General features: G+C 42.1%; 1 protein-coding gene across 2 annotated transcripts in view; it reads left to right on the top strand.

The window, feature by feature from the left end:
• The window catches only part of LOC139386324 (protein furry homolog), a 190,223-nt gene that overhangs the window by 159,287 nt on the left and 16,682 nt on the right, over window positions 1-14,254 (top strand). The window contains exons 58-62 of one of the 2 annotated variants that reach the window (XM_071131847.1): window positions 5,514-5,663; window positions 5,950-6,048; window positions 6,348-6,431; window positions 8,564-8,581; window positions 9,341-9,451. In XM_071131847.1, the coding sequence (XP_070987948.1) occupies window positions 5,514-5,663; window positions 5,950-6,048; window positions 6,348-6,431; window positions 8,564-8,581; window positions 9,341-9,451 (462 nt within the window). The remainder of the gene's footprint in view (window positions 1-5,513; window positions 5,664-5,949; window positions 6,049-6,347; window positions 6,432-8,563; window positions 8,582-9,340; window positions 9,452-14,254) is intronic. The other variant, XR_011629033.1, reaches the window with a different exon arrangement.

Here is a 14,254-nt window from a genome sequence, read left to right as displayed (position 1 = left end):
CCGCGTCAGGACCTGGTAATACAGAACCCAGTCTGCATCTCAAAAGACACCAGTTGTGTCCCAAATGGCAACCTATTCCCTGTGCAGTGCACTACTTTTGAGCATGGCCTATAATCAGCAATTAAGTGTCCTATCTGCCATACTATGTCAGTCAAACCGGACTACAGTGCATTCAAAAAGTATTCAGACTCCTTTACTTTTTCCACATTTTGTTATGTTACAGCCTTATTCTAAAATGGATTAAATAAACATGCTTCCTCATCAAGCTACACACAATACCCTATAATGACGAAGTGAAAACAGATTTTTAGACATAAAAACAGATACCTTATTTGCATAAGACTCGAAATTGAGCTCAGGTGCATCCTGTTTCCATTGATCATCCTTGAGATGTTTCTACAACTTGATTGGAGACCACCTGAGGTAAATTCAATTAATTGGACATGATTTGGAAAGGCACACACCTGTCTATATAAGGTCCCACAGTTGACAGTGCATGTTAGAGCAAAAACCAAGCCATGAGGTCGAAGGAATTGTCCGTGGAGCTCAGACAGTATTGTGTCGAGGCACAGATCTGGGGAAGGGTACCAATTTTTTTTTTTGCAGTATTGAAGTTCCCCAAGAACACAGTGGCCTCCATCATTTTTAAAAGGGAGAAGTTTGGAACCACCACAACTCTCCATAGAGCTGGCCGCCAAGACATACAGTGGGGCAAAAAAGTATTTAGTCAGCCACCAATTGTGCAAGTTCTCCCACTTAAAGACGAGAGAGGCCTGTAATTTTCATCATAGGTACACTTCAACTATGACAGACAAAATGAGAAGAAAAAAAATCCAGAAAATCACATTGTAGGATTTTTTATGAATTTATTTGCAAATTATGGTGGGAAAAAAGTATTGTGGTCCAGCCAGAGCCTGGTCTTGAACGCGATCGTAGATCTCTGGAGAGACCTGAAAATAGCTGTGGCGCAACACTCCCCATCCAACCTGAGAGAGCTTGAGAGGATCTGCAGAGAAGAACAGAAACTCCCCAAATACAGGTGTGCCAAGCTTGTAGCGTCATACCCAAGAAGACTGAGGCTGTAATCGCTGCCAAAGGTGCTTCAACAAAGTACTGAGTAAAGGGTCTGAAAATATTTCATATTTATTTATGGTGTATTGTGTGTAGATTGATGTGTTAAAATGATTTCATCCATTTTAGAATAAAGCTGTAAAGTAACAAAGTGGAAAAAGTCAAGGGGTCTGAATACTTTCCAAATGCACTGTATGTCATTACACTGATGTTTAGTTTTTTAGGATCCCCATTAGCTATTGAACAAGCAGCAGCTGCTCTTCCTGTGGTCCACATAAAACATACAAATAGATAAAGTACAGAACAGTAATAGATAAGGACAACATAAGATATTACATTCAATTCAAAATACAAAAATAAGGGTTATACATTGAACAAAAATTTAAACACAACATGTCAAATATTGGTCCCATGTTTCATGAGATGAATAAAAAAAAATCCCAGAAATTTTCCAGATGCAAAATGTCTGTTCTTCTATGGCCTGCATACTCACCCATTGAGCGTGTTTGGGATGTGATCGACGTATACGACAGCATGTTCCCGCCAGCATCCAGCAACTTCGCACAGCCATTGAAGAAGAGTGGGACAACATTCCACAATCAATAGTCTGACCAACTCTGTCGCGCTGCATGAGGCAAATAGTGGTCACACCAGATACTGACTCGTTTTCTGATCCACGACACCTACCAACAGATGCATATCTGTTTTCCCAGTCATGTGAAATCCATAGATTATGGCTGAATGAATGTATTTAAATTGACTGATATCCTTATATGAAATAACTCAATAAAGACACCAAGAGACAACAACTAATCATATGTACATCTTCTTATATACAGTACAGTTAAATTAGATCTTTAGAAAGAGGAGAGGAGTGTGATTCAATATGTTTTTTAAAGCTAAACTTGCTTTTTACCTGAGCAACCTCTGGGGGCAGAGTTTTCCACGATGGCATGCTCTATACATAACTGAGCGACGCATTAAATCTCTTTTTTGGGGTTTGGCACCTTGAAGAAACACATTGAGGTGTGTCTGGTCTGTTTGCAGTCTATGCAAATAGATTATGAAGTGGTTAGGCATTTTCAACACACACAAATGTTTCTTAAAAGACTAGAAAAATGGCACTGAAGAGGATGGTTGACGTTTTACATGCCCGTAATAAATTGTGCTATTTTGTCATTTTTTTTGCGTTGTTTGTAACTTGTTTTTTTAAACTTATTTTGCACATAATGTTGCTGCTACCGTCTCTTATGACCGAAAATAACTTCTGGACAACAAAACTGGGATTACTCACCACGGACTGAAATAAGCTTTTTTCTTTAAAACGAGTCCGACGAGAAAGATACACTGCTCTCCCGGGAACAGGTCCAGAATCACATCATTTGGTGAAGAAAAGACAGAGGAAAAGAGGACTCAGATCAGGCTGCCTTTTGAGAATCCGTAGGTGAGCAAGTAAAGTCCCATTGCCATCAATTCTACTTGCTAACATGCAATCATTGGAAAATAAAAATGGATGACCTACGATTATCCTACCAATGGGACATTAAGAACTGTAATATCCTATGTTTCACCGAGTCGTGGCTGAACGACTACACAGACAATATAGAGCTGGAGGGATTTTCAATGCACCGGCAGAACAGAGAAGCTATTTCTGGTAAGACGAGGGGTGGGTTTTTTTTGTTGTTTTTGTCAATAACAGTTGGTGCGCGATGGCTTGAGGTATTGCTCGCCTGAGGTAGAGTACCTTATGATAAGCTGGAAACCTCACTATCCCCAAGCGAGTATTCTTCTAAACTCAGCAAAAAAAAGAAACGTCACTTTTTCAGGACCCTGTCTTTTCAAAGATAATTCGTAAAAATCAAAATAACTTCACAGATCTTCTTTTGTAAAGGGTTTTAACACTGTTTCCCATGCTTGTTCAACAATTAAACAATTAAACAATTAATGAACATGCACCTGTGGTATGGTCATTAAGACACTAACAGCTTACAGACGGTAGACAATTAAGATCACAGTTATGGAAACTTAGGATACTAAAGAGGCCTTTCTACTGACTCTGGAAAAACACCAAAAGAAAGATGCCCAGGGTCCCTGCTCATCTGCGTGAACGTGCCTAAGGCATGCTGCAAGGAGGCATGGGGACTGCAGATGTGGCCAGGGCAATAAATTGCAATGTCCGTACTGTGAGACGCCTAAGACAGAGCTACAAGGAGACAGGATAGACAGCTGATCGTCCTCGCAGTGGCAGACCACGTGTAACAACACCTACACAGGATCGGTACATTCGAACATCACACCTGCGGGACAGGTACAGGATGGCAACAACAACTGCCCGAGTTACACCAAGAATGCACAATCCCTCCATTAGTGCTCAGACTGTCTGCGAGAGGCTGGACTGAGGGCTTGTAGGCCTGTTGTAGTAAGGCAGGTCCTCACCAGACATCACTGGCAACAACGTCGCCTATGGGCACAAACACACCGTCGCTGGACCAGACAGGACTGGCAAAAAGTGTTCTTCACGGACAAGTCAAGGTTTTGTCTCACCAGGGGTGTTGGTTGGATTCGCGTTTATCTTCGAAGGAATGAGTGTTACACCGAGGCCTGTACTCTGGAGCGGGATCGATTTGGAGGTGGAGGGTCCGTCATGGTCTGGGGCGGTGTGTCACAGCATCATCGGACTGAGCTTGTCATTGCAGGCAATCTCAATGCTGTGCGTTATAGGGAAGACATCCTCCTCCCTCATGTGCTACCCTTCCTGCAGGCTCATCCTGACATGACCCTCCAGCATGACAATGCCACCAGCCTACTGCTCGTTCTGTGCGTGATTTTTTTCAAGACAGGAATGTCAGTGTTCTGCCATGGCCAGCGAAGAGCCCGGATCTCAATCCCATTGAGCACGTCTGGGACCTATTGGATCGGAGGGTGAGGGCTAGGGCCATTCCCTCCCAGAAATGTCCGGGAACTTGCAGGAACCTTTTGTGGAAGAGTGGGTTAACATCTCACAGCAAGAACTGGCAAATCTGGTGCAGTCAATGAGGAGGAGATGCACTGCATTATTTAATGTAGCTGGTGGCCATTTCTGTTAGTCACATGTCTGTGGAACTTGTTCAGTTTGTCTGTTGTTAAATCTTGTTATGTTCATACAAATATTTACACATGTTAAGTTTGCTGAAAATAAACACAATTGACAGTGAGAGGATGTTTCTTTTTTTGCTGAGTTTATATTATTCGTAGCCATCTATTTACCACTACAGACTGATGTTGGAACTACGAGATCACTCAACCAACCACCTATAAGGCCATAAGCAAACAAGAAAATGCTCACCCAGAATCAGCTCTCCTAGTGGCCCCTTTCGCAGGCAAACTTAAATCAGTTTAATCAAATTTTTACCAGCATGTCACATGTTCAACCAGAGGAAAAAAAACTCTACACCACCTTTACTCCACACACAGAGATGCACACAAAGCTCTCCCCCGCCCTCCATTTGGCAAATCTGACCATAATTATATCCTCCTGATTCATGCTTACAAGCATAAACTAAAGAAGGAGGAATCAGTGACTAGCTTAATACCGAAGTGGTCAGATGGTGCGGCTTCTACACTACAGGACTGTTTTGCTAGCACAGACTGGAATATGTTCCGGGATTCATCCAGTGGCATTGAGGAGTATACCACCTCAGTAATCGGCTTCATCAATAAGTGCATTGACGACGTCGTCCCCACAGTGACCGTATGCATACAGTGCCTTGCGAAAGTATTCGGCCCCCTTGAACTTTGCAACCTTTTGCCACATTTCAGGCTTCAAACATAAAGATATAAAATTGTATTTTTTTGTGAAGAATCAACAATAAGTGGGACACAATCATGAAGTGGAACGACATTTATTGGATATTTCTAACTTTTTTAACAAATCAAAAACTGAAAAATTGGGCGTGTAAGTTCTCATCGATGAAACATTTGCGTGTTAAAAGTGACATGACAAACCTAGGCCACTAGGCCCACAGAGATCAAATAAGAAATTAATAGGGATTCTATAGGCCTGTAATTCTCTAGGATGAAACATTTGCTCTCCATTTCTGTTTCCCAAATGAAAATCTGTAACAAACAGTGGACTGCGTTTTGTAGACTTTCCCCTTAGCCAAGTCTCTAAATAATTGTGTTCTTTAGGAGTGCAAGGGCGAATTGAGTTATTGCACACGTGCACTTCAGAGTAGGCGTTCCCTAACAGAAATATGCAAATAAATGTTAGAACATGCTAATGAGATCTCACTAGCTCGTGCTTGGCTCTTCCCACCTTTGTTGTTCTACCCACTATGATTAATTTGCGCCCATTGGAAATGGTTGGTCTATCTTGGATTAGTTATTTAATTTTTTTATGATTTTGGCGTTGCAAGCGCCAAGCTCTACCAACTGATCCACATGTTAGTTTTTTTGCTTTTCAGAGTATTCAGAGCAAGTTCTGCTCCCTAACCTGTGATGCTGCGGGTTACCTAGGAGATGGCCTGCGAGGGATAGGTTCCAAGTTCCTCAGGTCGTCCCAGATGCTGACATCATGCTCCGAGTGTCCTACGCTGTTCATAGACGCTGACACCGTGAGTAATAGATCAACATTTACTAATTATATTCTATTCCTGTGTAATGGGTGTAACTTATGGTATTTTGGTAGATCAGCAATTAATTCACTTCTATACCTCAGTTTTATAATTAGTAGTGTAATGCAATGCCAACATGTTTTATATTATGTACTGTATGTATTGTGTATATTTTTTGCTGATGTACGATGTTCTCATGTACAATCTTATCAAACAATAACAATGTGTCATTAGACCACTCTTTTGGTCACCCCAAGTATAAAACAAAATGGTTTTCATTCCCCAGGTCATCTCCTATGGGCTCCTGGAGAAGATTAAATTTAGTGTACTGGAACTCCAAGAATATCTGGACACTTACAACAGCAGGAAAGAAGCAGCCATAGCTGTAAGCCCTGATACATGAGTTGCTGTTACTACATGTTTTAAATACACCCGGTTACCAAAGTCACCTTGGTACAGCCCGAAGAGGATGCTCGATGTCTGGTTACTCTCGAGGTTTCTTCCTGCTAACAAGTTTTTACTTACCACTTCCTCTTTGTCTCAGCTGAATTACCGCATCCCTGAGTTACTTTTGTGACACCTGTTGATGTTGAGGGATTTATACCTTTGATTGATTGAAGTACCAATGTTTCATCAACTCTTCAGAATATGATGTTACAATAACTCCCCTTTCCTGTCCCACAGTGGTTAACCAACTGCAAGACCACCTTCCCCATAGGCAGTGGGGGTGTCATGATTACCAACCAGCCGGGGGAATACGAGGAAAAGGTAGGACCTCTATAGTACTATTTGTCCATCTTGAGACGCTGTAGACACTTCTCAAAATAGTCTGTATTAACGTTTTTGCCAAGAAGATCTTAAGATGTTTGGTGCAGTATTTCTCAAGTGAAATAATTTGCATGAAAACGAGTCTTCTCTCGTTGAATGTAAACACTTAATTTAATAATCCTTACTGTTGACCAATTACCGATGAAGGGGCATAGACGTCGGCTACCAACTTCAGCTTGCCTCAAACATCCAAAGACCAAAACTAACAAAAACGTCACAAAATGTTGTCATAGTACACTGAACAAAAATATAAATGCCACAGTTTGGATGCACTGAGATACCATGATGAGATCCTGAGGCCCATTGCCGTGCCATTTATCCGCCTCCATCACCTCATGTTTCAGTATGATAATGCACGACCCATGTCACAAGAATCTGTAAACAATTCCTGGAAGCTGAAAATGTCCCAGTTCTTCCATTGCCTGCATATTTGCAAGACACGTCACCCGTTGAGCCTGTTTGGGATGCTCTAGATCGACGTGTACGACAGTGTGTTCCTGCCAATATCCAGCAACTTCGCACAGCCATTGAAGAGGAGTGGGACAACATTCCACAGGCCACAATCAGCAGTCTGATCAACTCTATGCAAAGGATATGTTGCGCTGCATGAGGCAAATAGTGATCACACCAGATACTGACTGGTTTTCTGATCCACATCCCTACCTTTAAAAGAAAAATAGATATCTGTGACCAACAGATGCATATCTGTATTCCCAGCCATGTGAAATCCATAGATTAGGGTCCAATGAATGTATCTCAATTGACTGATTTCCTTATACTGTATAAACTAACTTGATCAAATATTTGATATTGTTGCATGTTGCATGTTGCGTTTATATTTTATTGGTTAATGAGGCCTCTTGTTATTGGTTAATCAGATACTAAACGTTTTGTAGACAATGGCAAAGATGAGTGACATGAATAATGCTTACTTATTGAGACTTTGTGGCTAAACTAACCAATTTGTGCTCAGTAGTAATGCCTATTATGTATGCTAAACGGACAGTATAACCCAACATAAAGCTGTATCACTTTGATATTTCTGGAAATTGTCATGTTGGAGAATGATAGATACTAGAATTATGTTCTGTCGAGTAGATTTCAGATGCAGTGTGTTCTATTTCTCTGTATACTGTTCTCACACATTACTGACATGAGAGGGTACTTCAGATTAAATCTCAACTGATCCTTTCACATTTCCTGCCTTTCGATTACTCTGTGGCAAATCTGTGAGTGAAATACTTACATTTTCTCCTTGAATATCATCAGAACCTCCAGATTTGAGCTTGTTTCTGGGCAACCCCTGAGTTGCAGCACATCACATTGACTCCCTCATCCCAATGTGTAATGTGGCCATTTTGACTCTGCTGGGCAGGGGAGCAGTAGGCTATGTGCTAGTCTGTTAGTGCTATCATGCCAACTCTTGTCAGTCATTGTCATGTTTGGCTTGACAATGAGCAATGGCAAGAGTATACACAGTTCTGGGACCAGGCTAGGGAAGCAGGTTCTGCTAATACACGGATACATCAGTAGCCTCGTCCCAGATCTGTTTGTGCTGTATTTGACATGGCAATGACTAGGAGTTGGCTAACACAAACAGATCTGGAACTTGGCTAATACATTTGAGGAAAACATTAATATGTTTTTTATAATCCCAAAACATCCAAATTAAAGATATATATAAATGTCAGCCTTGTAAATATTGAGTGAAATATTAAGTCAAGTTTAAAATGGCTTTGAGACTCCCAGCAGAGTCCTATTGCATTGAAGAAAGTGACAAGGCAAAACTGCTTACTTGTTTGCCTTTTTTTTTTAAATCACACAACCACCTGGCTTTCAGTCCCTAGACTGCAGCTGGTCCTCTCTCCTCACTCGCACTCGCATTCTCTCCCTCTCTCTGATTCTCCTTCTCTCTCTCTCTCTCTGTTCATGTATCAATAAAATTATATTGTTTTATGACTAAGGCTTATACTGTTCACCTAACCCGGACTGCCGATGGTTGCATGCCTGCTATTGATTTTCGATGTCTTCCTTTCACCTCTCTCTTGTCTTGTAACACGCTTGCTTTGTAGCAAATGGAATTTCTGGCAGTAAGTTCAAAATGACTTATTCCTATTTTCTGATAGTGCCCTGTCTAAATTAAGCTGGGCAGTGTCTCTTGCTCACTGTTAAAATTCTGAAGTAGTTTAAAAGGATAAAATAAAATGTTCTCCCTTATATATTCATACTACTTGTTCATGTTGACCCATTGTGATTTTTGTATTAAGCCCACAAAAATGTTTTCACAACGTGAATAACAATTTAGATTACAATTAAAACGAGAAGAATAAAGTGAGCTGCATTACAATATATTTTTTATTTTACAAGTCAGTTAAGAACAAATTCTTATTTACAATGACAGCCTAGGAACAGTGGGTTAACTGCCTTGTTCAGGGGCAGAACGACATATTTTTACCTTGTCAGCTTGGGGAGTCGATCAAGCAACCTTTCGGTTACTGGCCCAAAGCTCTCACCACTAGGCTACCTGCCGCCCCATATGACACATTGGCGGTGTTACCAAAGGATATTGCCTGGCATCCAAGATGCTGAGTTGGTGATAACAGGTCTTTGCAAAATAAATAGGCCTACAATATTGTACCATGGCCAAACCTAATGCTTCTTGATGATGTCAATAACACTACTAAAGCCACATTACTAAAGTAACATGCTGTACCTTCTCTTCTCTCAATTGAGAAACCAATAGGCTAGGTCAAAGTGTCAAATAAATTGGAATGAAATGAGCATAGACTATTTCAACACAACAAAGTAATACAACTTGAACACGCCATTTTGTTTGTGTGTTTGTGCAGCAACTGGAGCTGTGTCAACGACTCTACAAGCTCCACTTTCAGCTGCTGCTGCTCTTTCAGTCCTACTGTAAGCTGATTGGGCAGGTCCATTTTATCAGCTCTGTCCCAGAGGTAAGGCTGTTGGGAGTGCCCAAAATGGCAACCTATTCCCTATATATTCCACTACTTTTTTGACCAGAGTGCCATGGACCCTGGTCAAAAGTATTGAACTACATAGAGAATAGGGTGCCATAAGGGATGCATTCATTGTCTATGGTGATATAGACAGTAATCTGCTTTATTAACCAAATACTTTGAGACATTTACATTGTGTTAAGCACTTAAAGGAAAGGTTCACCCATTTTTTTTACGTTTTATATTGGTTTTGTGCATCATGAGTGTTCTATCGATTCCCTAGGCCATTTCATATTTTCACGTGTATCAGAGTTATTGGCGTTAAAGCAGGCAGAGATCCGGTTAGTATGACGTAGCACTTTGATAAAGTCGCTCTCACTTCACTGGAAGTTAATAGGAATATGACTTTTAGATAGCGAAAACGTCTATCATACATGTCCGATTTCACTACTGGCCAATGTCATAACTCAGGAGGATGTCTTCTTTCGAAAGGGATCCATCTGAATAATTTCGGTTCCTGGATCCTTTCACAGCATTATAAGGCGTTGAGACAATGACTTATCAATAACCCAAGCACAGATCAGCACAGATCAGTTAATCCCTACTATTGTGTCCCTGAGTTGTCATAATAATTCAGCAAACACCCAGGGAAGTTGGCAGACGATGTAAATAACCTAATTTTACGTACCTATTGTTCACCTAATACCTTTTTTGCACTATTGGTTAGAGCCTCTAAGTAAGCATTTTGCTGTAAGGTCTACACCTACACATCTTCAATTAAAATTTCAGAGCTTATGTCGAGGTAGATGTTGGCAGATTGTAGCAGATTGCATCATTCTGTCATTGCACCACACTATCACATACATGTGTATGCTTTGATGCACCTGTACTGACCTCGCCTTCTGGATGGTAGCAGGGTGAACAGGCCGTGGCTCGGGTGGTTGTTGGGTGGTTGTTGTCCTTGATGATCTTTTTGTCCTTCCTGTGACATCGGGTGCTGTAGGTGTCCTAGAGGGAAGGCAGTGTGCCCTTGGTGATGCGCTGGGCAGACCGCACCACCCTCTGGAGAGCCCTGCAGTTGCAGGCAATGCAGTTGCAGTATCAGGTGGTGATACAGCCCGACAGGATGCTCTCAATTGTGCATCTGTAAAAGTTTGATGGTTTTAGGTGCCAGGCGCTGTTGCGCTGTTGCGCCTTCTTCACCAGACTGTCTGTGTAGGTGGACCATTTCAGTTTGTCAGTGATGTGTATGCCGAGGAACTTGAAGCTTTCCACCTTCTCCACTGCAGTCCCGTTGATGTGGATAGGGGGCCGCTCCCTCTGCTGTTTCCTGAAGTCCATGATCAGCTCCTTTTGTTTTGTTGACGTTGGGTGAGAGGTTATATTCTTGGCCGTACACTCCCAGGGCCCACACCTCCCTGTAGGATGTCTCATCATTGTTGGTAATCAGGCCTACTGTTGTGTCATCTGCAAACTTGGCGATTGAGTTGGAGGCGTGCGTGGCCACGCAGTCATGGGTGAACAGGGAGTACGGGGGGGGGGGCTGAGCACGCATCCTTGTGGGGCGCAAGTGTTGAGGATCAGCAAAGTGGAGGTGTTTCCTACCTTCACCAACTCGGGGCGGCCCGTCAGGAAGTCCAGGACCCAGTTGCACGGGGCGGGGTTCAAACCCAGGGCCTCGAGCTCAATGATGAGCTTGGAGGGTACTATGGTGTTGAATGCTGAGCTATAGTCAATGAACAGCATTCTTACATAGATATTCCTCTTTTCCAGATGGGATAGGGCAGTGTGCAGTGCGATGGCAATTCCATCGTCTGTGGATCTATTGGGGTGTTAAGCAAATTGAAGTGGGTCTAGGGTGTCAGGTAAGGTAGAGGTGATATGATCCTTGACTAGTCTCTCAAAGCACTTGATGACAGAAGATAGTCATTTAGTTCAGTTACCTTTGCTTTCTTGAATACAGGAACAATGGTGGCCATCTTGAAGCATGTGGGATAGGGAACGATTGAATATGTCCGTAAACACTCCAGCCAGCTGGTCTGCGCATGCTCTGAGGACCTGGCTAGGTATACCATCTGGGCCAGCAGCCTTGCAAGGGTTAACATGCTTAAATGTCTTACTTACGTTGGCACAGAGAAAGTGAGCCCACAGTCCTTGGGCCGCGTCGGTGGCACTGTTGCCCTCAAAGCGGGCAAAGTTGTTTAGCTTGTCCGGGAGCAATACGTCAGTGTCCGCAACGTGGCTGGTTTTCTCTGATTGTCTGTAGACAACCCCCCCCCCCCCACATACATCTTATGTCTGAGCCGTTGCATTACGACTTCACTTTGTCTCTGTACTGACGTTTTGCCTGTTTGATTGCGTTAAGGAGGGAATAACTAAACTGTTTGTATTCGGCCATATTCCCAGTCACCTCGCCATGGTTGAATGCGGTGGTTCGCGCTTTCAATTTTGCATGAATGCTGCCATCTATCCATGGTTCCTGGTTTGGGTAGGTTTTTATAGTCACAGTGGGTACAACATCCCCTAAACCCTTTCTGATGAACTCAGCGTGTCAGTGTATAAATCAATGTTATTCTCAGAGGCTATACGGAACATATCCCAGTCCACTTGATCAAAGCAATCTTGAAGCATGTATTCCAATTGGTCAGACCAGTGTTGAATAGACCTTAGCACGGGTACTTCCTGTTTGAGTTTCTGCCTATAGGAAGGGATGAGAAAAATTAAGTCATGATCTGATTTGCTGAAGGGAGGGCGGGGGAGGGCTCTGTAGGCATCCCCGAAGTTGGAGTAGCAGTGATCGAGTGTTTTTAGCAGCACGAGTACTACAGGCAATGTGCTGATAGAACTTCGGTAGCGTTTTCCTCAAATTTGCTTTGTTAAAATTCCCAACTACAATAAATACAGCCTCAGGATATGTGGTTTCCAGTTTGCACAAAGTTCAGTGTAGTTCCTTGAGGGCTGTCGTGGTATTGGCTTGAGGGGAATATATACGGCTGTGACTATAACTGAAGATAATTATCTTGGGAGGTAATATGGTCGGCATTTGATTGTGAGGTATTCTAGGTTGGGTGAACAAAAGGACTTGAGTTCCTGTATGTTATCACAATCACGCCATGAGTAGTTAATCATGAAACATACACCCCCGCCTTTCTTCTTCCCGGAGAGTTCTTTATTCCTGTCTGTGCGATGTACTGAGAACCCAGCTGGCTGTATGGACGGGGACAGTGTATCCGGAGAGAGCCATGATTCTGTGAATCAGAGTATGTTACAGTCCCTGGTGTCTCTCTGGAAGGAGATCCTCGCCCTGAGCTCGTCTACTTTATGACCATTAGAGAGTACTCAAAAGCGGTGGATGGTGTGTACGCCTCCTGAGTCGGACTAGAAGTCCACTCCGAACACCTCTTCTCTGCCAGCAGCATCTTGGAGCAGCCTCTGAGCTGGCTTCTCTCTAAAACCACACATCCATCTGAAGGTGATGCTTTATCCTTTGGAATCACATAATTACCAGTTGAACAGTAGACATCTTGAAGCCATTGAGGAAATCAACAATTATTTCACAATAGCCGGTTTTGAGCTTTACTGTCCCGTTCCGTGGTTGATAATATCCACTCTTCATTTATGTAATTGTCTGTAAGGCACAAGTATCCTTTTTTTATCGTCAGATAACATGTCGAGTGTAATTGCGGAATTGTTTTAACTCAAGGTTTTTTGGTTGTTTTTTTGCATGTTGCAGGACTCTTTTGCGATAGGAGGGAGACCATTAATTTACAAAAGGATAGTCTAATAGCTCGGCTAGGTGTGAAAAATCCCCCAATTTGTGCATAGTTTAAACTACCGATAGATGCTGCGGTCAGTCAGAGTTGAGTCCTATTGTAAAGTGTAGCCTAATGGACAAAAAAGGGGCAACCTTGCAATGTATTCAATGCTTAAATACGCTAAAGTTTGACATTTATAACTCAATATCACAGTTCAAATTTGCCCTAACGAAAAATGCATCAACCCCCTTCAATGTAGAAAATACTAAACATAAAGAAAAACCCTTGAATGAGAGTAGGTGTTCTGAAACTTTTGACCTACGCTAATAAATAGTCACTTTCAAATATTTAATTAACCTATATCATGTTATTTCAAGTTATCCCTCTGGAGCACATGCAAAAGCAAATTCAAGTTGTTGAATGGGAGTGACAAAATGTTACAATTTAATTTGAATGAACTGAATGATGAGGATGAAGAAGAGTGATTGAATTTAAAACAATAGTGTAAGTTTTATTTATTGCATTTACTTGTGGAATGTTACTGAATAGATAACAACAATAGAAATAATAATCTGGTGTTATTGGTAGAGAGTCAGGCGGAGAATGGCGTGAAAGGGTCCTGTATGTACGCAACAACGCTGTGGGCCAGGTGTAAATGGTTTAGAAGCCTTTCCAATCAATTGGAATACAGAAGAAGCCATCCACCCTTTATAAGCTACCAGCAAATACACTCTTGCCGAGTTTAGGGACTTTAAATGTATTAATGGATGTTTGCGAGGCATGTCACTTCATCTCTTTGCATAGCCCACCACATGCACTGTTTTCTAACCACATCTGAATGGATACATATCACTGAATGACAGAAATATTGGAATAAAGTAGGCTAATGCAATCGAATTCAACAAATTGTTGCTTACTGAAACACCCAAAGTCGTCCAATTGTTATAATTGGATTTGAAGCAATAGCCTACCCGCATGTGAGATGTGTGAGACAAGCATAGGGACTCGTCTTGATCAATCAATCAGATTTTTTCCCCCTTCTTTT

This window comes from Oncorhynchus clarkii, chromosome 27 (assembly GCF_045791955.1).
Source record: "Oncorhynchus clarkii lewisi isolate Uvic-CL-2024 chromosome 27, UVic_Ocla_1.0, whole genome shotgun sequence".
Taxonomy (NCBI): Eukaryota; Metazoa; Chordata; class Actinopteri; order Salmoniformes; family Salmonidae; genus Oncorhynchus; species Oncorhynchus clarkii.
Note: the sequence above shows the minus strand (reverse complement) of the source record. Positions and strands in the feature narration are given on the sequence as shown.